This window comes from Amphiura filiformis, chromosome 17 (assembly GCF_039555335.1).
Source record: "Amphiura filiformis chromosome 17, Afil_fr2py, whole genome shotgun sequence".
Classification (NCBI taxonomy): Eukaryota; Metazoa; Echinodermata; class Ophiuroidea; order Amphilepidida; family Amphiuridae; genus Amphiura; species Amphiura filiformis.
Genome location: NC_092644.1, coordinates 21,580,013 through 21,595,931, shown reverse-complemented (window position 1 = coordinate 21,595,931; position 15,919 = coordinate 21,580,013). Strand labels below are relative to the sequence as shown.

The window sequence follows — 15,919 nt, the reverse complement described above, 5'->3', positions numbered from 1 at the left end:
GTGGTTTTCTATTCATATAAATGTTATTAAAAATCAAATTTGTTTAAATTGTGGAGGATGGTTTAAATTATATTTGAAATTTTCAAGGTAAAACACATTTAATATACCTTGAAAATTTCAAGAAATAACAGAAATGGCTAGCCCATATGGCTCTCAGCAATTTCCAATGCAATGTGGCTCCCCCTCACAAAATTCAAGATTGCTGCTATCTTCTAGAAGTAAATATTTACATACTAGAGAGATTGCGAAGAGGCGTTCACTGCAAACGCCATACGGGTTACGTATTACGACATTGTGCGGTAGAACGTCATAGTGCCGTTCACATCCAAACTAGTCTCATACACAGCCAGTCGGTCCTAACGCTTGTCGTTCCTAGTATGTTCGTGATTGCCTCATAAAGTCCGACCGGAGACTATATCTAAATTGCAAAAAGCTCATGATGGCGCTATGCTGAGACAATTATATCTAAAGATTTAGGAAGCACCCATTGATTCACCTTGGGTGCATCGAACCAGAGAAGATGAGAATAGATTCTCTTCTTCTCTCTTGAACGCACTTGCCTCGGTATTGATATGCAAATACGACTGGCTGTATCTATTGCTCTAAGTATTCAGTCCAGATTAGCGATATTTGAGTGTTGCGGGCTCATTGTAAAATTAGTAGGCCTATTGTTCACACATGTATTTGACTAAATAAACTTAACAGAGTTTGGTGTTGGATGCCTCGGAAGTCGCCATGGTGTATATTATTTGAACAACAAGAAACAAACCCCATTATCATATAAATAGTACCATATTTAATTATTACAGCTGACGTTTTGTGCTACATCATAGCACTTTCTCAAATCGACTGACCAATTCTCCCAGTCCTCCTCGTCTGCTTCCTGTCGGAAGGAAATCACTTCCTGCCGCACATATATGACCAACTCCTTAAACCACCTAAAACAGCGCCACCAACATCAAGCTCCGACAGGAAACAGACGAGGAGGAGTGGGAGAATTAGCCAATCGATTTGAGCAAGTGCTACGATGTAGCATGAAACTTAATTGGTAGGTATGTTTAACATCATTTTACCAAATAATCAATTGGATGTGTTACATGAAATTTTACAAATGTAGTGGTCTGATTTTCTGCCTGATATAGGGCAAAAGTTTTCAATATTTTTAGTGTGCATATTTTCTAGTTCTCTTTCTCAATGTTGACAAAGGGTTTATGCACTTGATTAGTTCCCCTGTCTCATTGTGTTCCTTAGACATGTATTTCCTCTGACAATTTTTTGAAACTATGCATAAAATACACAATACATTATTTTGCATTATCTTATATGGGTCTCTATTTTGGGTAAACTTACCCTTGGAAATGCAAGGGGTTGCCATCTCAAGCTTCACTCACATCAAAAAAGTATCCCCAGACCTACTCCCAAGTGCAAAATGTAATTCTTCTTTATGTAGCTTGCTTTGAACTACATGTTTATTTTTAATTTAAAAGAGTGACTCAAATAAAAAGATGAAAAAAGACATGAAAGAAAAACAATATAATCTGTTTTGGGCCATGTATGCACACATTTTCAAATTCCTGTTTCACAACTAGTGTATTTTGTTTGAATGCATCTTATAATTACAACACAATTTTTCTAATGACTTACTTACAGTTTACGCAAAATGTTTTAATGTTTTGATCAGGTTTTCTTTTGTGGAAAATCTAGGCTGCGAGCTCAGCTTTAACACTTCAATCTGCAGCAATCTTCTATCCTTTAATGAATGTTGTACATACATGTATTCAGTTTCCGCGACATGCTTTGAAAGCACCAATCACAAGCCTTAAATGTCTAGAATTGTTGCATGATGGTCAATAAAGATACAGATTTTTATTACTATATTTAGAAAGATAATGCAATAAGTCATATGATTGCAATATTACAAGTTAGGCAAACTTGTTTCACTACCGCGTCATCAAGAAAAGTTGACTTTGGTCCTGGCATACAGAATAAACACAACTATTACAATTGTGTACATTACGATTTTTTTATGTACATTGGGGTTTTTTTTAGTTCAAGGGAAACTTTTATAAGATTTTATAATAGTTTTTGTAAAAGAGAGTCTGGCAGTTAATTCTTGTTGTCTTTTTGTTGCCTTTTTATTTTCTCTGATATAGCATGACTCATCTTATCTTTTCACTCTTATTCAATGTTTTTAAGGTTGGTCTGAACCCTGGAATTATGGAAACTTTTGGGCCTCATTACTGCTTAATTGTTGGTGTAAAGTATATGAAAGTATACATATTTAGAATGGCGAAGACTTGATAAGTTCATCTGTGAGGTCCAATTTGGGCCAAAATGCTCATTTTTGGCCCCAAATCCCAAAAAAACGTTTTTTTGGCCACACAAGTTGGTCGAAATTCAAAAAAATGAAAAAACTGCTCCTAAATATTTTTATTTAGTTTTTAAAATTAATAAAAAAAATTTTTTTTTTTTTTTTTTTTTTTTTTACGTTCACAAAAAAAAAGTGGGCCAAAAAAAACGTTTTTTTTTTTTTTTTTTAAAAAATTAGCATTTTGGCCCAAATTGGACCTCACAGATGAACTTATCAAGTCTTTGCCATTCTAAATATGTATACTTTTATATACTTTAGACCAACAATTTAGCAGTTATGAGGCCGAAAGTTTCCATAATTGCAGGGTTCGGACCAACCTTAATAAGCAAAGACAAAAAAACAGATGTTGTAGTCTTCTCAGATGAGCCCGAGTCGACAAGTGAATACACAGTATTCTACATGGCTGGTATAAGATTGGTGCAAGTTCTATTTAAGATTGACACTGGAACTTTTAGTGGGTTTTTTAGCGGGTTCGCCATTGGACTTGAAGTTTTACAGAAAATTAGTTTTTGTTGTTCCTTTGATTATTTTCATTGAGTGTTTGTACATTAAAAATATCATAGTGAAACTGAGCAATGAGAAGTGATCAAAGGTCCTGTTCAATCTCAAAATGCAAATGATAAAAAAGATAAAAAAGGTGTGAGTTTATCAGAACATGCCATCAATGCCATGAAAAGAGTAATAACAGTGGATCCAGGATGGTAAAAATACGGGTGATAGGACCCAAAAACTGTCAAAAGTGGGCTGATTTTGCCAAAAACTTCGGGGTGCGGTGCCAAGATGAAACCATATACATTGCTTGATACAAGTTGCTTGATGACCCAATCCCAACCATGTGACAGATTCACTCTAACGCCCATGTGACAGATTCCTCATCGATTGACCTCCGATGACCCTAAATCATCCACCCAGCTGAAGGCCAAAGGTTTTGGCCGAAACGTCGGTGATTCCATCTGACCAAAAGTGAGTTTTTCTGGTTGACCAGATTTAATTATCTACTAATTGATCAAATCCCAGATGACTGAAAGTATACACAGTGTTATGCACAGTAAAGATGTGCGTGTCAATAATATGTCATCAGGGGTAAATTTGCAAAGGCTTATGGGATTTACCGAAAGGTGAATTAAAGTGGAAAAAGACAGCAATAAATGTTACTCTTTCACCAATATGACTTGCCCACAGTTTATGCAGACTTAACAGTCTTGTTTTCTTTTGTGAGAAAGCTATATGCAGTTATTTGAAGGTTTGACCATTAATTTATTACAGAAACATTATGTGGGGTTTTTTTGTACCTTCTTTCATTAGATTAGAATCAAATCCGGGATATAGGAACAGATCAAAAGTTCAGTTTAATACAAATAATGAAAGATAAAAGTGGTTGTGATAAACATACAGTCAGTGCTATGAAAAGAGAGGCATGTAGCTGACAATTTCAGTAATATTATAACCAAAATCAATGTAATTGTATAGTGTCAAGACCAGAAGGGGTGTGTGGGGGTGTGTGTGTGTGTGGGGGGGTGTGTTGTAAACACATACAATCAAGGACACACAGATGAGAAGTCTGAGGGTGTGTGCACAGGAACTGCAGATATCCATTTTTCCCTATATGGTGTTTCTAGATAGAAAATAGCATAAAAACAATGTCCACAGTTTTAGGTAAAAGATGAGTTTGCATTCCATAAGAAAACCTATAAGCAGCCACATTGAAGCAAATAAAACAGAATGAAAACTCTAAGGGTGAGTTTCCCAACAGGAGTCTTAGTAAGCCTTAGTCTTAAGGTGGCCTTGAGGCCACTAAGCCTAGTCCGCTCTAGAAGCCCGAGTCTTAACTCTTGCCGGATTTCTTCAACGTAAATTTAACCTAGTCTTAGTGGCCTTGTATGAATGATACGTCTATGCTTTTTACTCATGATTTTTTCTTTGCATCCCAAAAAGGGTAAAACTGAAAGCCTAATGGAAAGGATGTGATTCCCCTAAAAAGTAAAGCAAAAATTGTTTCACACTTCAAACAAATCAATCGAATGTTTGTCAAAAGTAAAACATTAGTTAAGGATATTTTTGGTGCAAAAACATAACCAAAAATTATTTGACAACCAACATGCTATCTACTACTGATATTTTCAGTAGTTTCCTCAGATCTCACATGAAGTTATTTGTTGGTACAATATTTATAATTATTTAAGGAGAAGATATAGCAATATTATATGCATCTTATCCGTAAATTCAGTTTTAATACTGCATGCATTATTGTTTCGTGTCAAATAGGCCTATTAATTATATCTTTACCAATTTTGTCCTTCTATTGTATTAAATTGACGTCCAACATGTTATAATATAAGCACTCCAAAATAATATTCTAATACTTCTGAAAAGGTCCGATAGGAGTATCAAAATAAAGGCTTGGAATTATAGGTCTTCATGATGATAAGGATGATGATGATGATGAAGATGAAAATGATGATGATGATGATGAAAGAATTAAAAAAAAAAATTATATTTGTTGCTAAAAATCATCATTCAAATGAGTAGGCCTTATGATAGCAACAGCTATTTAAAAAAAATGGGAAAAAAACCCGATTATTGTACAAATGCCATATTAAAGCTATTAAAGCTGGTGACATATAGGCCAATGGTACAAACGTTGAATGAATAAATGTAATTTATTCAACCTTAAAAATTGAGTTTTTAAGGTTAAAATGACCAAATATGAGGTTAATTAATAACTTGGTTATTGGTTTGTGTTTTCATAGATGAATAAGTAACAGAAATATAGATAAAACATGCAACCATATATATATAATGTGTAAAGAAGTCTTAGGATTTATTACCACCACCAATGCATCAGTACAAATTATAGTATACAGCATAATTTACATTAAAAAGTTTAGATAATACACATGCATTTTAAATGCATGTGTTGATATTAAAATATTAAATTAAGATATTAAATATTAAAATATTTACAAAGCAGTAACAATATTTTAACATGATTAGTGAGCCATTTTAGTTTCTATAGCCAAAATCAAGTCAAGTGGTACTTCATTGCGGGGGGGGGGGGTTACTCAGTACATACAAATGACCATACAGGGGCGGGCCGCTAATATGGTAGCCTTTTGGTATATCAATAACCCTTTTTCAAAGCTTATTTTGGTATATGAATGGGTCCTTTTTTCAAAATCAGAAATTGTCTCAATTTTGTTTGAAAATAGCCCAATTTTTCCTTAATCTAGGCAAAATTTTCGAAATTTTCCCAACATTTTGGGAAAATTTGTAAAACTAAGACAATTTGGGTTAAATTCGGCCGAAAATTCTGACTTTTGGTATATCAATGGGTCCAAATTTCTTGAAAAATTGGTATATTTATGGGTCCACTTTCAAATCCTCAGCGGCACTTCCCTTCCAAAACCAAACTTGAGTACCCCCCCACCCAGGACTTCATTTCTACATTTCTATGAAAGCTTCAGGTCTCACAATTTTCTGACTTACATTTTTTTAACCATTTTTGATACAAAATATCACTGGGAGGCTTTAATATTTTCCCACTTAAAATATATATGTCATGTTCTATTTTGGCAACTTGTAATGTTCTGGCATTGGCATATAACAAACAATTAACAAAAACTCATACAGAGTAGATTCATCAGACTCACCAGTGAAATTGAAATTGGTTGGTTGTGCTAAGATGGGCTCAAAGTCATCAAAACTTTTTGATTTCTTTTGAATCTTTATAAGACAGTTTAAAGTATTATGACTAGCATATGTGATGCAGCACATCAAAAGGGGGGACTTTGTGGTGAAGTGCATTTCAAGGTATGTATTAAATAGACAGAAAAAAATAAAGTAATAAGAATTTGGGAAATATGAATGCCTTGATCATTTTTAGCAAAATGTTTAGTAAAACTGTATCGCTAATAATACATATGGTGCTCTCACAGCAGCTGGTGCCCTTATAGCTATAGGTGCACTAGTAATAATAATAATAACAATGATATCAATTTGTAATGCTCAATATATACACAAGCCTAGAAGTGCAAGAAAAATACATTACGTACATACCAAATATGCCATTAGCAAAAAGTATAAAGCAAAAAATTAGCAAAAGTCGGGGCAAAAGTACAGATAATAAAATAATCTTGTTTATAAAAGCTTGTAAATAAATGAGTCTTTAGAAATGAATTAAAAAATTTCACAGACAGGGCTCAAATTTCAGGGAGGCCACCACTGCCATTGCCTGCCCTTTTTCAGTTTTGGCCTTGGTGCCCCCAGACCTTTGTCAACTTCAAAGCATTCTTCATCAATTGTTGGTCTTGATGCCTTCTTTGTCTTTGCCCTGTGGCTTTTTATGGGTGCCCGGCCCCCAAAATTTAAAATTCGAGGCCTTTTCACAGATGAAGCCATCTGAATGCGAATAGGATGATTGTTCCAAAGGTATGAAGCCGCATGTTGATAGTTCCTGAAGTCATAACATTTGGGTTAAGTCACAGATAGAAGAGATCTATTTGATGAGCAAAATGAGCAAGTTGGTTAATAAAACTGAATTAGTTCATTAAGATAAATGTTAAGACATCCTGCAGTCAATAGAAGATTTGATGGGCAGCCAATGAAGCAATTCAAGCAGATGTTTTATTAATTTCTATAATTGTGTGTTACCGTATTATTTGTTACTGTAGCTATTTCCTTCAACCTTTTTTTACGTAGCAATATAGATGTAACAGAAGCAAAACTTTGGATGTAAGTGGAAGAGTTACATTAGTTCAATCAACATGATAGATCACTGGACACGATTTGTGTTTATGGTGGCTAAAATCAAGAGAAAGAGCTGTGAATAAATCTCAGCAGAGCACAACAAAAATGGCTTTATAATGTCATCAGTCATTGATTTCAGATCATCGTATGCTATGCAAATTGTCCTCATCTTCATCTTTATTGTCAATCTGTTATTATTCCCATCTTCCCCATTCTATCGGCACATCACCCAAGTAATAGAGTGTCATCCAAAATTCACATCCACCAGCTTCAGCAGCAGCTTCCAACTCTTCAAACCTTTCAATTAAATCACCCACATTGTAAAATTGAGACAACTTGTATTCAAACTCATTAATGATTCCTTGTGTAATACCTTCTGCAACATGAGCCTGATCCGGAATAAAGACACAATCCCAGTAATCCCTATGTTGAACACTCCTAGGTGAAGGTGAGCCCAACATGCTTTGAGAGTGGTCTTGCAGTGTTGATAGAGGAATAACAAATCTGCATTGGCCAAATGCATTTGATTCAAATTGTGTGAAACTCACACCAGGTTGATCTTTCATTGTCCATGTAAATGGAAAATCAGTATACGGCTTGATTGGTGCCCTCGCCTCCAAGAAACCATCTGCAATGATTTGGTTTTTGTTTTCCCAAGATGTAGAATGATGCACTTCAAAATCAGCCATGATCTGAGTAAGAAATAAAAAATAAATGCAAGGAGATGGTTATCCCTAATTTTAAGGTTAGGCAGGCACAATTTATTACGAGACATGTATGGAGCAGTGCTGTTGAAGATCTAAGGAAAAAGAATAACAAATGCTTCCCCGCAAGGACCAAAAGAGCAAACCACTATGCCATGCGATTATTGGTAAAAATAAAAAAAAAACATATAAAAATGTTTCAAGTATATGAAAAACAAGTTTTTTAAGCTTATAGCCTGTAATGTTTTTTGTAATAAAGGCTCTTTTTGTTTTCTTTTATTTTGTACAAATTAATAACAAAGATTTATTTTCAAATAATGAAAAATAAATGAAATTTTTTATAGAACATAGTATACTCATGCGATTTATTATGCTGATACAATCATTCCTGAATGAGACAATGCAATATACAATGGGTTTTTTTTAAACAGGAATATGAAATCCACTTCCCCACAAACAAATTTCACAATTACAACAACAAACGTTAATAATGACTTACCCACACTAGGAGATTTACACTAGCTGGTCCTTAGTTTCTTTGTTTGATCAGCCAAGTGCTCGATCAGCAAATGGTTTACATACCATGCATACATGTATTCCGTTTCATGATATGTTTTGAATGCACCAATCACAAGTGTAAGGTTTCTAGCGTTATTGCATGAAGGTGGGGGATTTCCATTTTCATAATTATAAGATCATGCAATAAGTCATATGCTGCATCCATCATGCAGTAAGTCATGTGCTGTATCGTTACAAGTTATTTTTAGGATTGACATTTGAAAGACACATAATATTTTTTGAACCTTTGTTTGTTTTCGTTTTGTGAATGTAATAAGGTTGTAAGTGCTTACTCCTGATTCCAGAAAAATATAGCACTAATTGTTTGGGATTAAAAAAATCATCCTGTTTTGCCAAATGAAACATAACTAAATCTTAATCCTTTAGTTAGTAACTGACAGTAAAAGTAACATTTTAAATATTTTGCAATTTGAGGGGAAATGGGCACAAAACATGCAATTTTGCATGATTTCGTACAATTTCAGTCAAAAATTTCAGAGTTTGGCACAAGTCTAAGTATTCAAAATTTGTTGTATAAGCTTGCGTGTTTGCTCTTAAATTTAATATTTTATGTAAATTTTGGTAATTGCTTAATATGATTTCAGAAAATGTGTTTCCAAACACTAGAATTCATAACTTGAAATTAGTCTTAGTACAAGTCTTTGGGCTTGATTGTCACAGCAAAAGAAAAACACCCTAAAAACGCATGTTTTTGGCCCTTAATTATTTCCAAAAATTGACCAAGTAATAAACTATTGCCAGTTAGAGCTAACTAAAGGATAAGGATTTAGGTATGTTTAATAATAATAATAATAATATACGGCGCTTACTATAGCGCAATACCAAACATGTTCATTGCGCTTTACAAAATAAGAACTTAAGTGGCATATTTTCTAAGCACCATGTGGCCTGTACACAAAGCTGAAAGATGAAGGTCAGCCAAATCCAATGGTATTTGGTACTTAGTCTAGTTAGGTCAGATGGTTCACAACTATGATAGTAAAAAAATCAGGTGACCCCCCCTGGGGGAAATTCCACGACCCCCATAAAATTGGCCCTCTTTTGACCTGCCTCAGAATTGATATAGCTTAAAAATGCCCAACATTTGACATCATGAAAATATACTTTGAAATAACCTGGGTCTGACAGAAAGTTGAACATATTGGAATTGAACCATGCTTTATAAGATGACCTATTCAGAAAAAAATAATTCTTTTGATATAATTACGTAAAATTATGGCGGAATTTGGGCAAAAACAGGATTTTTCATAATTTTGAAAGTAGTGAAAAAAGAACATTTTCAAATCACATTTTCTGCTATATTCAGGCTAACATTGGATCAAACCTTTTGGATAATATAACCAACATGTTGTACTTCTGAAATATGTTTAAATTAGCGTGGTACTTTTTTCCTATACTGCAGGGGAGTTTGTTGATTTTGGTGGATTTTCGTTTTTGCTTGCTTTTTGTAGACTTAATTAACGTTTTCCAATGTATAACCATACTAATTATCTTACATTCTGTCTGACTTCAATTCTCAACCAAGGTTATTATTGATTTGAGTTTGATAACTATTTTCATGTGGATTTTTCTCTTTTATTATAGTGGAATTTGTTAATTTTCATGGAATTTGCATATGAATCTCCCTGCAAACTAATGATATGAAACTTGGGTTTCCTAGATTGATATGATAATTATTTTGATTGTTTATTTTAGAAATATGTTTCCAATAACAGAATGTGTTTGTTTTGTGTTAATGGAATTTGTTTTTTCCAATGAATTTTTTTTTAAACATATTTTCGAAAGTGGAATTTGCAACCAACATTACACTGTTTAGGTAATAAATCATTATTTTAAATAAAATAGACTAATCTTTAGTTAAAACACATTTATAACAAAACAAAACAAACACCACACCATACTTCATATTATCTACTGCCAATGCAATGGAATTTTCATTTCTTTTCAAAGGCGAATTTACCAAATAACATGTACAGGTACTTTAAGCATGGTCTAAAATTGAATGTGAACTTGTACATGTAATATAATGATGTACGTTTACAAGATCTCAATATCTCATTGAGCGTGAAACTCACGCATTCAGGGACTTTATCAGGTGTCAGGTCTATTGCCATTTGTCTAATACCTATTTTATCTACAGACTTGACATTTAGTATGGAATATTTTCTCACAAAATTCAAGGACTGGGCTGGAATTTCGGACTTTATGCAAAATTGTTCTGTTATTGTCCAATGAACTCACGCTGCTTCTTTGTGTACAGTAAGATTATAACATTTCATCTGGCCCCAGGGGGCCATTCAAACTTTCTAAGTGCATACCACTTTTAAGAGCCATATTTTTAAAGCTCCTCCCACTTTCAAAACGGGTAAATTACAAGTGCATTTCAGTTCTGATGAACACTTATTGGTATTAAGGTTCAGTAAACATCACCTTAAACCTCAATAAATTTGACAATAATGTTGCTCAAATTCAGAAATTTTACCCCCACAAAAATCCAATTCAGTCTCCTTAAAACCGCCATTTTAGCGGGCATTTTAGACTAATTCACTACATTATGAGCGCCATAATATATAAACTAATGGAATTTGGAAAGCACATTCTCTGTCAAAAAATTATGACACACCCTGATTAATATTTAGTCCGTGCGGTTTATGCAGACCCCTTCCAGACCAGTCTTGGAATTTTGCAAAAAAATATTTCATACTAAATATCAATTCTGTATATACAAAAGGTCTAGTACCAGAAAGGCTAATTACCATGTCTAATAATCATATAGTCATTTAGTATTATTGTTTGGTCCAATAACCAGTATGTCTACTGACCATATAGACTAATAACCATTTGGTCTAATATTTTATTATGAACAATTTGGCCTAATTACCTTCTGATCTAATAACTGTTTGGTCTATATTAATCTATGGTCTTATAACCAAAAAAATTCGTCTACAACTGTAAATATATGTAAATGAGACGAGCATGTGTATAAACATACTACTACATTCATCAAAACTTATGCATTATTCCTCGGAATTCTCAGAATTAATATTGTTTATTATTGTTTATAATGTACCAAACAGACATGCGGCCTGCATGTATTGAAAGTGACATTTTGGCTATTTGTTCTTCTTTTCCGGTCTTTACAAGGTATATAAATATATAATATAACCGACACTAGGCTCATGCATCATGCATTACCGGGTGTGCCATAGGCATGTACGATGGGCCACTACGTGTTACCTGCTTCTCCAAACATTAAAACGAAATAGGTTTGCCTGTTTACGTCATTTGCATAGAGTTGGAATACTACATGTATTATAGGCCTGTTTATATAATCTCTGTTTATGAAACAAGCAAAGGCATCCTGCTTTTTTATACGACAACGGTAACCCCGGCCTATGACCTCATCATGTGTAGTAGCATCATTGCGCCTACATAGCCTCACACGTGCTATTAGACCAATCGGCTAGTAGACCCAGGTGGTGTATGACGTGCAGTCCCTAAATTCAGTAAATTTTCATCGTCAACCGTGTAATTGAATGGGATTATTTTGAAATTTTAAAAGCGCTTGAAATATCACAAACAAATAGGCCTATGTTGATAAATAATATAAATACAAGCTAAAACCGTTGGGGTTCGATAATGAACCCCACAAAACTAACCGAGTATATGGAAAATGCCATACGGCCGGGCGGTTTCACGAGTTGCCGGCTCGATCATGTCATCCGCCGCCTGAGTAGACCAATTAATTAGTAATTTAAATGCTTGTTATATAGACCAAATGGTTTGTATACCAAAAGGGTAATATTAGACCAAATGGCTATTAGACTTAATGGTTATAGACCAGATGGGTATTAGACCAAATGGTTCATTGGAATAAATGGTTTTAGACTTTTTGGTTATAGGGACCGTTCACAAACACTTGTTGGGAGGGTGGGCTGATGCAAAAAGGGTGGGGCCTGAACAATTTTGATCCTCCTTGGGGGGCCTTGAAAAAATGACCACAAATTTTCCGGGAATATTGAATTTATATGCTTTTCTATGGGGTTGGCCCATATTTCATGTCAAAAAGGGGGGAGGCCTGAAATTTTTGAGGTCTGTAAAGGCGGGCCCCGAAAAATTTTCGCGATGAAATTTTTTGGCATCAGGCCCCCCTAACAAGTGTTTGTGAACGGTCCCTTAGACTATTGGTTTTGGTCGAAATGGTAAATAGGACCAAATGGTTATTGTACCAAATGATAATGGGACCAAGTGGATGTAGTAAAATCTAACAAATTCTCACACATCAAATTTAATTTATTAGGGATTCATTTATGAAAACCACGCTTATAATATACCAGAACATTTTGTGATACTATACTATTTCTTCATCACATACCATTATTTCTCCAACTGAAATCCTCACGAAAATCAGCCGGTCCTAAACGCTGGGCCATATCGCCGTTGTTTAGTCTCAAACAATCAAGCGCCGTTAGATAGCGCGTATGTGGGCATATGAATGTAAATTATTGACCAAATACAGCCAAAAATGCGATATTTGGACATTAAAAAGTCACTTCTAGGTAAAAACTTGCACTCGGTTGTTATTAATAATCTACATACTGATGTTATATAATATTTTCTTTCTGAATAATACAGATTGTAAATAGTATTAGACAATATTAATATGCTCATTTTGATTTTGTTTATTTACGAACTAATGCAAAATGCAATATTTTAAAGACCCCTCAAAAGAAATTGGAAAAAGATACCACAATAGAGAAAGCATTTTGTAATAGGCAAAGGATGGGAAATGTTTATCTAAAAAGGTCATATCAAACTCAGCCTGAATAAAGGCAATAATTAAGTTAGAAGTTAGGTAAAATTTGCATTTTTTCTCATTTTCGACATTTTGAAAATATGGCTATATTGAGTTTATGAAAAATCCACCTTAATGAAATTGCTGGCTTCTGCAAATTTGTGAGGAGATTCACCAATATATGTATTTTCAATACCAATTTGTTTGGGACCTGTTGAATTATGGAGTTTCCTACAATATTTCCTGGAAATGCGATGAAAAACTGCTTTTTAAAACATATTTTAGGTGATTTTGGAGCGATTTTTAGGGGGTGGTCATATTTTTTAACGGGGGCTCCAGAGAATTTTTTAGTGTCGTGATTGAAAAGTGTTATCAAAACCTATCAATGTCCCAAAATATTATTGATGGCGGCCGACCTTCATCTTTCACGTCTGCAGGAAATTAGAAAATATGCCACTTAAACACTACATGGTCTTATGCAACAAGCAATATTAAAAATTACACACAAAAAACAACAGATTAATACAAATGTGTCTTGAGCGAGCGTTTGAAAATGTCAACAGATGGAGAAGATCTTATTGAGAGTGGTATGTTATTCCAGAGGCGTGAGCGAAGACACTGAAGGAGCCATCACCGATACATTTCTGAGATCTTGGAATGGTAAGGCGGCTCTGATCTTTTGATGAGCGTAGACCGTCCCATGACGGTTTGTGGGTCTGAACGCATTCCTCAAGGTAGATTGGCGATAGACCATTCAATGTCTTGTAGATATGAAGAAGAACTTTGAATTGGATACGTTTGTCAACTGGAAGCCAGTGTAAAGAGTTAAGCAACGGTGACGATGAATGTCGACGGGGAACCTGGAAAATGATACGGGCAGCTCTGTTCTGAAGGCGTTGAAGCCTGGTGGTATCCTTTCCTCTACAACAACTTAGAAGCGCATTTGCGTAATCTAGCTTGGAGAGGACGAGCGCCCGCATGGCATTGGAGCATGCCTCCTTAGTGATGTAAAGGACGTATTTTCGACAAGTTCCATAAGATGAAATTGATTGACTTGCACACAGATGTTACATGATCAGACATGGTCATGTTTCATTTTAATTAATTACTTAGTTTAATGTTTGCACTCAGAGTCAAATTGGAGGAATAGGAAGAAATCTTAAGTTTATTTCATTGAGTCTCAAAATACAAGTGACATAAGTATGATGAAAAGATTACAATGTTATAATGCTATAACCTGGGCACCTTCGGAGACCAGTGCCAGTGCAAAGAAAAGGTTCACCCAAAATAAGAATGAAATAAATAAATTACAGGCATATACTAGCTATTTTATGATAATGTATATCAAAAGTGTAATTTACTAAAACCAATAAAATAAAGAGACACATTCCTTTGTATTTTATTGTGCTGAGCAACACTAAAATGGCCATATCTCTGAAACTGTAAATCCAATTAAGATGGGGTTTTCAGCAAAATAATGCTCTGAGAATGGCTCATGTAATGAAATTGAAAACCAAATTTTGATTTTGACCGACTCAGATTCATTAAAAGGGCATTTCGTCATCCACAGCCTCAAAAAGTTGAGATTTTTAGACCACTGGAAACCTCTGGCTACATAATGTTTATGTACCAAAAATTTCTTGCAGATTAATTCGTTTAGCCAAAATATCGTCAAATTGGAATTCCGTTCTGGTATACCAGAACGAAATTACAACACTGGCCTATGGAGCAGTGTAATACACATAATCATGCATAACTTGCAAATGCAAAATCGGATTCAACTAAAATTTTGGGAATAAGCCTTTTTGTGGATATCTACTGAAAAATGTCATAAAAAGAGGATGCAATGATCAGAAAATCCTCCTTTAAGCATGATCCGATACATTTGCAAGAAAATGTTGACTATTCACTTGTTTTTTAAGTGGTATTTTTTGTAATTGTAAACTGAACCTGAGAAGTACATTTTTATACATGTGTACACTAGAAAAAACTGCATTTCTCATGTTTTCTTTATATTTGAATTATTAACGATTACAAATTGTATGTTTTTCTTACCTAAGTGTCTCTTTTAAGCTATCTCTTTTTTTAGCTACAGTTCTATTTGTTTCTGTTGTTCTAACCATTGGCTATTGTTTCTTTGCAGTTCCGTTTCTGGTACCACATGTTCGGCTCTAATGTAAATCACCTGGATGTGTATCAACGTATCTCTCTGCAGGAATCCCCAACACCACAACTGACCATAGCAGGTGACCAGGGTGACCAATGGTTGAGAGGAGAGGTACCATTTACTGTTGGGGCTAAATTCCAGGTCAGTCTTAACCCTAACCCCCTAGGGGTGATTTGAGTGGAGGGTGGTTTGAGTGGAGCCTAATGTTAGGAATCCCCAACACCACAACTGACCATAGCAGGTGACCAGGGTGACCAATGGTTGAGAGGAGAGGTACCATTCACTGTTGGGGCTAAATTCCAAGTGAGTCTTAACCCTAACCCCCTAGGGGTGATTTGAGTGGAGGGTGGTTTAAGTGGAGGATGCTTTGAGTGGATGGCGTTTTGAGTGGAGGGAGCCTATGTGCTGCCTGCCCTGTGCCGCTGATGGGGAAGCACCTAGAGTGCTTGATTATGTTGGATTTGGCAGGTTAGAGTTACTGGTCAGTGCACATGTGTCATTTACATGTAAATCTATGGAAATAGTGGCTGGTGAGAACGCTGCATCTTTATATTTTT

The 15,919-nt window shown here is 34.8% G+C and overlaps 1 protein-coding gene across 1 annotated transcript in view; it reads left to right on the top strand.

Annotated features, from left to right (window-relative positions):
* LOC140137057 (MAM and LDL-receptor class A domain-containing protein 2-like) overlaps positions 1–15,919 on the top strand; it is a 103,342-nt gene that overhangs the window by 37,942 nt on the left and 49,481 nt on the right. The window contains 1 exon segment of the mRNA XM_072158716.1: positions 15,339–15,503. Within this exon segment, the coding sequence (XP_072014817.1) occupies positions 15,339–15,503 (165 nt within the window).